The sequence below is a fragment of the Aedes albopictus genome, unplaced genomic scaffold (genome assembly GCF_035046485.1).
Source record: "Aedes albopictus strain Foshan unplaced genomic scaffold, AalbF5 HiC_scaffold_751, whole genome shotgun sequence".
Lineage (NCBI taxonomy): Eukaryota > Metazoa > Arthropoda > Insecta > Diptera > Culicidae > Aedes > Aedes albopictus.
Window position 1 is genome coordinate 1 of NW_026917589.1, and position 11,208 is coordinate 11,208.

Consider the following 11,208-nt stretch of genomic DNA (forward strand, 5'->3'; position numbering starts at 1 on the left):
TGCCTATGTTACATGCTAATGAATTGAAAAATTTATAGAAACTAGAAAACACCAATAGCCAGCCTAGTGGGAAAACGATCGCTCTCCACTATCCTAATAAGTACACCAAATTTGTATGTAGTAAGTAGAAATTGTAAAAACTCGCTCTAAAATAAACTCCCATTTCAGCTAAAAGCATTCACACTCAAACCACACAGTGTTGCTATTTGGAGTTGGTGACATAACCCAACAACGTATATTAGGGTGTTCCAGAACAAAATATATCAAAAAATCAACTTTTTAAGGTTTTTCTGATTACAAATGTGATAATTACACATGTTTCCTTCAATTCTATTGGCACACCTTGTTCGGAGAAGTTGTAGCAAACAAGTATAGCTTTCAATTTCTGCCGAAAGAATTGAGTTATGACATGTTTTAGTGTAGTTATGATTTTTTGAAGTTCAAAAATAGTCGAAAAACACAAAATTGATTTGATGCACCTCTTAATTTTAATGGATTTGGCTGAAATTTTGACCAGTTACTTCTTTTAGGATGCCAATCAAAATATGGGGGTGGACTTGAAAATCAGAGAACATTTTTGAAAAGCTGGACAGGCCTAATATAGACGGAACAAGATAAAAAGTCAAGAAAAGCTTACAGATAGCTTGTGGCGATTATAATAGTTACCAACCAACAGAAGTAATTATTTAGAAATATTTCTGCGATCAATGCAAGATTCCAGTATTTATCATGAAATCTTATCAGCAGCAATTAAAGAATATTCACTAGAATGAATGGTGTAAGTAGTTTTGATGCATTGATCATAGTCCTTGTCTTAATCAAGGCAAATTGAATATGTTTGCGCTTGTCGATGTGGGCTCGATTTAACTTTTGTCTTTTCGACGCAGGTTGAACTTGCTCGAAGTTGCTGCATCCCTCTCTTACCCATTTGTCATCAAACGGGTAAGAGCGGGATGCAGTAACTTCGAGCAAATTCAACCAAGATCGTTGAACAGGACTATTATCAACATTGTTGTCGTTTCGTAAAATGGCTCATTGCATACCTAATTGCAACTGGCATCGCTGAACTAGTCACTCATTCTTCGGCATTGTGCACTGGTTTGTGTCCCTGATAGTGGGTGGGAAAATTGGATCTCAAAAATGCAATTGCGTAGCCCCCCGTACCCGTCAAGCGGAAAAACGCGACGCCAGCACTCAGCAGCTCTCAGCAGGCGTGCATGTTGCGCAGATATTGGTGTTCGTAAAAACTGCATCGCACAAAGCCCAGCAAAGCCAGCAGCAGCAGAAGCGACGAAAACGAAGACGACGACGGACTGATTAAACATCGGAGCGCAGCAAGAAGAAAAAGATGCCCGTCACGGGGACCACGGCGACGTCGAGAGGGGTTTGTGCTTTCTGTTTTGGTTATCATCGCTAGAAGTGTTTGATTTTCGTACGCGCGAAAATTTCCTCCAGCTGGTTTTGTTGACATCGTTCAGCCGCTAAGCGTGCGATTTCGATGCGACCCTTTAAATCCCGTTATATAAGTCATAAATAGCGCGTTCCGTGGCGTAGTCCATTTTTGTGTAGTGCCACCACCACCAATGTAGTTCAGTGACCTCATTTCCGACTTTTCTGTGTTCTCTTTCTACTTGCAGAACTCGGGCGGCGTTGTTCTACGGGCCCGTCGATTCCCCACCATGACGGCGAGCAGTGGAATCAAACTTCCGGGCTATGAGCAGTATGAGAAGCTCCGGAAGGCACTCCAGTCCGGAGGGCGATCGCAGATTGAAAAGATACTGGAATCACTGGTCAAAGCCTGCCAGACCAAGCGGGATTATGTGGGCGAGAAGCAGAAGCTAGATGACGATCAGATGAGCTTTTGGTTCAACGATGTGCTTCGGCTACTGTTCGATTGGGAGAATCCCCTGACGAGGGAGCTGGCCCTGATGGCGTCGGAAGCAATTTTGCCTCATTTGGAACAGACACTGTATTTGGACTCGCCGGCGTGGCCAGCTCTGAAGACAAAAATAAGCAATGTGTACTCCAATTTGTTGGAGCAAGCACGGGGTCGGAACGACCCAGAATGGCACCGGAAGTGGTCGGTGCTGGTGCGAATACTTGACAAGGAAATCTGCCAGGGTGCAGTGATTATCAATGTGTTTCTGGCCATCGTCGAAAGCGGATTCCGATCGGCGGAACTGCTGGTCCGAGAGCAATCCTTCGACTGTTGGCAACTGCTGGTGGAGATTTTTGCCAAGTACAACCAGATTCACATCCCGAAGCGGATAAAGTTGATCTGCATTCCGCTGAAGAGCTCCAAATCGAAGACTGAAGTGATCGCCAAGAAGAAGTTCGAAATCTGGTGGTTCCTGATCAACAAGTTGCAGCCCCAGCTAGACACATTCGCGGACAATGTGTTCGAGCCGTTCATCTACTTCTGCTTCGGGCCGTCTTTTAAGACGCCACTGTGTTACTACTTTGACAACAGCTACCAGGAGTTTGGTGCTCCGGGGAAGATGTAAGTTTGATATTGTAACATGTATAACACAATTTGTTTTGTATAGGCACATTAACAACACTTGGGATACAATTTTTTTCACTTCTCAGATACAATTCCATAAAGCAATTATCAGCGGCAGCTTTGATCCACATGTTGGGTCCGGCCGGGAGAGTTACCGAAAGCCTGATCCAGGAAGCCAGCGGTACTGTGAATGGCGGTAGAAACGGAGCAATACATTTCAACGTGGCGGCGAGCGCCGATAAAGCCATTATTTCATCGAAGCTGTTCTCGTTGAAGGCAAAGCTCATCATCAATTCGTGTACCGAGTGTACGGTTCTGTTCTCGCAGATGAAGGACAAGGACTATATGGAGCTGAATCGATGCCTGTGGAAGAATCTGCTGGTGAGAGTCGAGCAGGAACAGGTCATTTCGCGGATGGAAATGTTCGGTTGGATTAAAGAGAATTTGATGGCGTTGATCAGTTTGGTAAGTGGAATAAAAAAATTGGGACTTCAGGGTTAATGTTTATCTTATTGCTTGAATTTTTAGAGTACCGAACTCAAGGACGAAACCATAAAAGAGCTGATCTACGACATCGTCCAGATGGTGGCTCAGACGAATCTTCTTTCGGTGACCATCGGCCAGGACAGCCCCGAGCAGTTGACCATCAACTATCGCAACTTCATGTCTCTGATGTTCAACCCGGCGTTGGACTACCCTGCAGGGTAAGTTTCAATAAAGATCGATGTTCTGTTCTGTGTATCCTTACATTTTGTCTTTCCACGATTCAGGACCTCATTTACGATCTTGTCGCACGCATTCGATCTCCGACGGTACTCCTCCCCGCGCGGTGGCTATTGGGATATGCTCCAGAAAACGGTTCAGTACCTGACCACACTGGAACCGTCGTTGTTGCAAAACGGGGATCCGAAATCTGCGGCCAACCGTCGGATGGTAACGCAAATCTACCGCTCGATGGCACTGCACCTGACGGAGCAGATCGACTCCCGGCGGGACCAGTTCGAGCACTCTCAGTCGATCGTGTTCGGGTTCCTGCTGTTTCCGTTGGAGTACGATAGATTTTTAGAGGTGGGCGATGTGCGGGACGTGTGGGAGGATGTTTTCAACGGGATGGTCACCGGCCAGAAGTCCACAAAGTATGCATGCGGGTTAAGTGAAGTGATAAAAGCGATGACCGTTGCCAAGTATAACTGCAACCTGGGAGTGATCTTGAGATTTTTCCGAGTGGTGCTGGAATCGGTGCCGGGGGATTTTGACCTAGCACACCCACCGGTGAAGACGTTGGAACTGTTCAAAGATCTGGTTCGAAAGGCGCTGGTGTTTCAGAACAGTTTGGCAGAGGTGGACACCGGAGTGGTATCGTTCCGAAAAATGATCGAGAGGATGACCAACAAGGCGCTGTTCTCGGTGATCATGCCTATCCGGAACATCATAAACGAACTGATCGATGGAGACAGCGAGACATTGAAGGAGGAAGTGATCCGTACCATGAAGACGCTCATCGATCGGTTCGTAATGGGAAGATTTATTGCTGAGCTGAAGTCCCAACCGAAGGAGGTCAAGTGGAACTGTAAGATGTTGATCGATCAGCTGATGAAGCAACAGTGGAAGGTTGGGGAGCTGAAGAAGCTGGTGGATATTTGTGAGGGCAAAGACCCGAACAAGTCGCCCAAGCCGGTCAAGAAAGAAGGAGAGTTTGTCGTTATCGAAAAAGTGTGGAAGTTTACGCCGGATAAGCTGACGGAGCACCAGCGAGAACGGTTGAGTAAGAAACGGGACGACATTCCGGCTCTCTACAACGATTTGAGCCAGTCACAGGATAACTATGTGATAAAGCCTTGGACACCGAATAAAATAGTAATACCTTCCGATCAAGGCCAGGATCACGACACGATTGTCATGTGTGCAAGCGCAGATTCGGGTTCAATCCCGAATGGGGAAGTTCCGGAAGCATCGGTTCCAAAAGAACAAGGAGCTGGAGTCGCCACCGAAAACAAGCTTGACAAAGAGAACAACAACGGTAATACGGTTCCGGATTCGACCGAAAAGGATGATTCCGCCAGTTCTTCATCGGTTGCAGTCAAGAAAACTACGGAGAAACGGTCACGAGTAATCCGGGAGTTGGACCAATTGAAGATAGACACCGTTGAAGGAAAGAATCTTCAGGTGGGTAGACTTCCTCGCACGAGACGAGCCGGAAGTCTTGAACCAGCAGCCGCACCTAACAACCGAAGGAAAAGCTTGGAACCGAAGAAGTTGGCCGAGAAAAATAAGAGAAGCGATTCGGAGAATAGACGGACTCGTCGTAACGCCACCAATAAATCCACCCAGAAAAAGGAGACGAAGGACGAATCGCTTCTCTCTCCGACGCGGAAAAAAACGGAAGATAAATCTAAGTCTCCTGCCGATCGGTCTTCCCCGAGGAAAGCCCTGAACTTCGACAACGTCATTGACAAACAGCCGGCAACGGCTACGGAAGCGCCTGTCTCTCCCGTAAAACCAAAAGCCGTAAACGATTCAGTCGACGAAATCGTAGAATCGTCGCAGGCAGGTTCCCAGTCGCTTCTGTCCCGGAAGTTCACACCCCGCAAGCCACCGAAAGAGGAGGAAAAACCGGAATCTCCTAAGTTGGGCACAGAGACGCTCCCGTTCGACACCGAAGCGGAAAAGGAATTGGTCAAGCTTTCCGGTCGGAAATCGCCGATGAAGACCAAAACCAATGAAAGCCCTCTGAAGTCCCCTGGCAAGAATACCAGGACAACGGCGGCGGCAGCTGTTTCCACAGATGTTGAAACGGAGCCAAACACGGAGAGTTTCTTGAAGTCCCCTGGCAAAAGTACCAGAGCTGCAGTAGCTGCTCAGCATCAGGTTGCTCCCGAAGTGGAAACGGAACCAAATACCGAAAGTCCCTTGAAATCACCTGTCAAGATTACCAGAGCTGCGGTAGCCGCCCAGGCAACACCCGAAGTAGACACCCAGTCAAGCACTAAACTTTCCTCTGCCAATTCAATTCCGGAATCAACGGCTTCGTCGGAACCATCAGCAGTGACTCAAATTGAACTAAGATCCAGGGTAGCCTCACCCGTAAAACTTCCTGCCACTTCTCCAGCCAAGGCCGCACAATCTCCGGCCAAACGTGTTGCATCACCGGCGAAACGAACTGCCTCGCCGGCCAAATCTCCGGCTAAATCTCCGGCGAAAAGCCCGAAGAAGGGTAAACGATCGACTAGTCCAATTCCGGAACCAATGGAAACGGACTCTCCCAAAAAAGCCGACACTCCAGCAGAAGATTCCAACAAATCTCCAAGCCTTTCGCCGGTTCGCAATCTGGATGAGGACATGGAGCCACTGACTAGGAGTCTCAATCGTAGCTTGGTTTCTTCCCCAGATGGAGCCGATCAAGAAGCAAGGGAAGCTGATTTGCTCAACAGCACGCTGAATATTTCCCCAATTTCCGAAGAAAAAGCTCATCCCTCAACTCCCTCCCTCCCAGTTGCCGCAAGGATTTCTCCTGCTTCCGGCAGTGGCGAGAAGCGTGCCTCCAGCCGCATAATGGAACGGGAAAAGGGACCTACAATTTCTTCACCTATCACCCGCCGAACTCGGAACTCTCCACCCATTATCCCGGCGGCCATTGCTCACCTAAGGAATCGCAGCACACCACAATCGACTCCCAGAAGCCCCAAGACCGGCATGATAGAGCTTCGTGGACGTGGCGCACAGCTCATCAACCTGATCCGTAGTCAACAGAACGAAATGTCCCCCAAACCTTCGGCGATGGCATCTCCGCAGCACTCGTCTACTCCCAAACCGGTTTCAACCACACCCAGTGATCGAAGTCTGATGCTCCGGAAACTTGCCACTGCTGCTGCAGTCCCCACGCCTCCCGCAGTGCAATCGCCGGAACTCCCAAAACCTCCACCGCCCGTAGAGAAGGAAAAGGAGAAAGAGAAGGATACCGACTATCTGGTCTTCTCCAAAGTTCTTCCATCCCCGCAGGCCTCTCCGGCGGCCAGTATCCTCAAACGGAAACACAACCAGGATGACAGCGGTGACGATCTGGAGTCTCCTGCCAACAAGCGAAAACGGGTCAGCTTTCACGATCCGCCGGTTTCCCTCACGAAGCAGTACATCCGACAGGAGGAAGAATGCCGCTCGCCTTCCATCAGTCGCTGTATCCTGATGGCCGGAATGTCCCCAACTGACAAAGCCAAGTTCCTACTCCGAAGGAAGAGCAAAGCGGATAGTATGTCCGAACTGGCCAAGTTCACACGGGGCTCCGGTGAAGGTTCCGCCGAGCCAGGAAAAGAGGATGACGATGAAATTTCATCCTCTCCCGAATCGCTGGACGGCGAGTTCCTGTTGAACACCACCGACGATATGAGTGCTCTGCAGGTAACAACCGGCGCCGGGGACGTCGAAATGAAATCAGACCCTAAACCGAACACTCCAGCAGAGGTGGTAGCACCACCTGAACTCCCCGCACCCACTCCCGACGAACCAGTTGAACTCCCCAAACGGACCTCTCCTCGGAAGATCTCTCCAAAACCTGCTTCGGAAGAGCCGCCGCCAACTGTCGCTTTCGCACCTGTTCCCCCAACCTCGCCCGTCCCAGAGAAACCGGACACCAGCATCCGCTTCCAAACGGAGGAGGAAGTCCTCGCCCATGTGATCTCAAAGTACTCGCTGGATTCCATGCTGGAACGATTCCTAACCGCCGGAAAAATACTCGAACAGCAAAAGTCTGCCCGATTGCTAACCCGCGAACTGTCCACCCTGATGTCCAAGAACGCCAAACTGCGTCACACCGTCCTAGACGAGCTGTCCGAGCGCCACTCGGCGGAGTTCCTCGAGCATGCCGTCCAGGAGAACTCCTCGGCCGTGGTCTGCCAGCGGCTATCGATGACCACTATGACGGAGTATATCTTCGAACGGTTACGCCGGATGCCCCCGGAAGGTGGCAGCCCCGAGGACCAAGACGAACGACTTAAAATCCTGCAGACCATGTTCGACAACCTGGCCCAGATGCACACGAGCGTCGGTGGGGACGAGTTCCGGCGGATGAAGGACCGATTCGTGAAGGCCGCCGTCTTCGCCAAGAGCCGCGACGAAGTGATGGCCCTGCTAGAGGAGTACTTCCGGCAGTGCAGTGTGGGATCGACGTCGGCGACGGCCACTACGTGACGCGCTAGGTAGGATTTTATTTCTTTATTACGGTAAGAGAGTTTTTAGCGAGTAGTGGCGTAACATTTTAAGGTGTATTTTTACAATAAAGAAATAGATTGATCCTTCTGTTCAAGAGTGTAACATTCTTAACGTCTTAGAAATGTACTATTTTCATCACTTTTTATAAATGATCCAGATATATATTTAGATGAAATATAGAAGTATAATTGTGGACACGTAGTTCAATCGAATCCAATTAGACCAATGTTTTATCAAACAAGCGAAAAAACTTATCAAAGAAAAGCAACCTGACTTGCCTTTTGGAAACAAAAATATAAATCTTAAGCTATTCTCAATAAATTGGAACATGAGGTACAAAAAAAAAGCTGATGGAGAGGAACACAAAAACTTACGATAAGTTGTCCACACTAGGTGTATAAGTGCATAAGTGCTAGCGTTTAAGTGATGAACATCAATAATAAGCTTTCTTTTACGAGCAAAAGTATGGTGCAATTTAGTGGATGACAACCGTTATGCTTTTTCTAAGAATTTTAAGAGGTCGTTCTAGTTTCACATCAAGTAAAGCACTGTTACTTGTTAACTACAGTGACCGAGGAGTAGAAACGAGGCAGAATCCTGATATAAAGATGGCGCGATGAGCCCTATACAGATACTCGGTATGCAAGCTGTGCAAGAAGTTTTATCACAAAATCCTAACATCAATACGCCTACTATCATCATGATAATCATACACTGAAAAAAGTTTTCACATTGTTTTCATCTGATTTTCACATGAACTGTTTTCATACGCGTATTCATTGAATTTTATGGGAATATCACATAGATTTTGCGAAGTTATGTGAGTTTCCAATAGAATCTATGTGATTTCCTAATGTTTTCCATAGACCGTATTGATTTCATGTAATATTTCCGAAGAAATTTTCATCGGGAAATCCAATAACAGTTATATAGCCAAACTAATAGAAATTTTCCATTGTATATGTGATTTATTCTTTCAGTGTAGGTTCTTTAATTCTTTCTCACATTGACTTCGGCTATATTCGATGCAAAACAAGCCTGTACTATTCAGCCCCATTTGAACTCAGGAGGTCGCTCTTTCAGGGACGTTGAGAGCCTAAAGTTGCGAGTCATGATAACTTGGAACATCCCTAAAAAGTAAATTTAAAGCAAAGACATACAACGGTTAAACCAAATTTTACTAAATGTAGCTACAAAAAAGGGTATTGGATCTTTTTTTCTGTTTTTATTTATGTGTATTTTAACATAACGTTAATTCTACACTCAGGTATTGGATCTATGCGGGCAAGGAAGTTTCTCATCCGGAGCTGTTCCCTGTATTCTTTCCCATAAGCGCGGACTACAGGAACGAAAGACTCAAGGGGAAGGGAGTCATAGAGAATCGAAACGATGGGCTTATTGACTGGATTATCCTAAAAACCAATCGAAACACAGACACAGGGATGGCAAAAGTACTTTTTTCTCTTTTCCGTTCATCGATACTGGCAGTAAAATAAAAACAAAACAACGGCAGCACCAATACCATCAGACGCCGCGCCGACGGCAGTCAAGCAGACGCTTGATGGTTTTCGCTTCCCCACGAAAATATTTATGAGCAGTCATGCTGAGGCGGGTGATTGCGAAAAATGTCAAATATTTTCAACTGCTAATATCTCACTTGTTTTAATAAATAATTTAAATCGATTTGCACAAAAAGCTAGAGCACACTGCTAGCTTTGTGATGCATGTAAAGAAGTTTGTCTAGAAGCGGTATGAAACGCAGAAAAATGCGAAAACGGGAGAGACAGAAATTTTTGTCGTCGTTGTGCTCGTGTACTGGCGCTCTCGCGCTTGGAAACCGTTTCAAGGAAGAAGGCTGCAGGAAAAAAAAAAAATGTTATGACATTTATTTTTCGAACAGTTTGAGTTTGGCTGGGCCTATGATGTTCGTGTGGAAAAATGTCAAATGTACAGCCGGTAACCGTTTTTCCCGTACATTTCTCATCCCTGCACAGACATGCGGAATGGAAGTTGTATTTGTGCGAAGAATCGCTAATAACTTTAGCTGATCGCAACTTTGTCCTTAACTTCCGTTTTTGACGAAACGCAGGTCGGGGAAGTCGAAACACAAAGCCGGAGCCAAGATGATGCTAATACGGAATAAAATTAGGAGCGACTTGAAAGCAGGAACAAGTGGAGCCACAATGGAGGCCTCAACTAATGGTGCTAAGGAAACTTCTGAGAATAAAGAGAAAACTGACGCTCGTAAGTTGATAATGGTAACACAGCGCAACATTTTTTTGTCTCAAGAGCAAACTTATGTGTTTCCGAAGGATTTTGGGCCGCTGAATCCGAATCCGGGCTCAGATTTGCTCCAACACGTCACAATTTTAAGCTGTACCTCAATTTATAGGGCAAAATATGCAATTTTGGGTTTTTTGACTGCAAGCCATTAAGCATGGAAATACTTTTTTTTTAAGCAATCAAAAGGTTAATTGGTCAATTAACATCTACATTAACGACTCATGCAAAATATTTCGTTTTACCAAATCAAATTTGATAGATTTAAGCATTTTATGTAAGTATGAAAACTTGCATGCAACTTTTGGAGGGTGACTTGTATGGGAAATATCGTACCTAACATAAATCGCTTAAAACTATCAAATTCGATTTGGTCAAACGAAATATTTAGCATGAGTCGTTAATTTAGATGTTAATTGACCAATTAACCTTTTGATTGATTAAAAAAAATATTTCCATGCTTAATAACTTGCAGTCAAAAAAGCCCAAAATCGCATATTTTGGCCTATAAATTGAGGTATAGCTCAAAATTGTGACGTGTTGGAGCAAATCTGAGCCCGGATTCGGATTCAGCGGCCCAAAATCTGTCAGAGACACATAAGTTTGCTCTTGAGACAGACCAAAAGTTAATTTTTGTTACGCTGTGTAATCGACAAGAAATTCCAACTGGGAATACATATACGGCAAATCTATCACTGCGCCAAAAGGAAAACAGGAGCGACAAGCAGAAGAGAATTAAGCTAATCAAAATCCTGCAAGTGAACCTTCAACACGCTGAAAGTGCTTCTGAAGCCAGAAGGTCAAAAAAGGGACTGAACTACACCCTTCTACAGGAGCCCTGGTCCAATGAAGGAAACATTCTTGAAATTCAAACGTTTATATGTAAGTTATATGATGAGTTCACGAAAAACCGCAATTCCTGATAATAAAACAATGAAATGTTACCCTATTACAGAGAGTTCATCAAACGTGACATCGTGGCGATCATGGTAGAGGCATACCAATCGCCAGAGGAAACACGTAGGTCGTCGAGGCTTCAGCGTATTTCCTAAGCAATGTTCCTTAGGTACCTTCTTCTGAGATTTCATCATTCATTCAGTGCTGCGGGGATGTCAAAAAGTCATTCATCTCCATCGGCTACGATGCCAACGCGCATCACACGGCGTAGGGTAGCGCCAACATTAACGGTCGAGGTGAGTGTCTGTTAGAATTTCTATCAT

The 11,208-nt window shown here is 46.0% G+C and overlaps 1 protein-coding gene across 2 annotated transcripts; it reads left to right on the top strand.

Moving 5' to 3' along the window:
- The first annotated feature begins 1,060 nt into the window (after window positions 1-1,060).
- LOC109414902 (telomere-associated protein RIF1) lies at window positions 1,061-8,171 on the top strand. Of its 2 annotated transcripts, none has more exons than XM_019688748.3 (5): window positions 1,061-1,384; window positions 1,638-2,500; window positions 2,590-2,968; window positions 3,032-3,207; window positions 3,274-8,171. In XM_019688748.3, exons 1-5 carry the CDS (start codon window positions 1,349-1,351, stop codon window positions 7,685-7,687), a joined length of 5,868 nt encoding a protein of 1,955 aa, XP_019544293.3. In that variant the 5' UTR covers window positions 1,061-1,348; the 3' UTR covers window positions 7,688-8,171. The 2 variants fall into 2 exon arrangements, with proteins under 2 accessions (XP_019544293.3, XP_062700010.1); XM_062844026.1 differs by lacking the exon at window positions 1,061-1,384 and adding an exon at window positions 1,391-1,565.
- Window positions 8,172-11,208: the final 3,037 nt, after the last annotated feature.

What these genes read in the sequence shown, in the direction of transcription:
- LOC109414902 (XM_019688748.3), top strand. Translation starts at nt 1,349, where the DNA reads ATGCCCGTCACGGGGACCACGGCGACGTCGAGAGGG. An exon ending in CCACGGCGACGTCGAGAGGG is followed by an intron (nt 1,385 to 1,637) that starts GTTTGTGCTTTC and finishes TTCTACTTGCAG; the next exon opens with AACTCGGGCGGCGTTGTTCT. An exon ending in GCGTTGGACTACCCTGCAGG is followed by an intron (nt 3,208 to 3,273) that starts GTAAGTTTCAAT and finishes TCCACGATTCAG; the next exon opens with GACCTCATTTACGATCTTGT.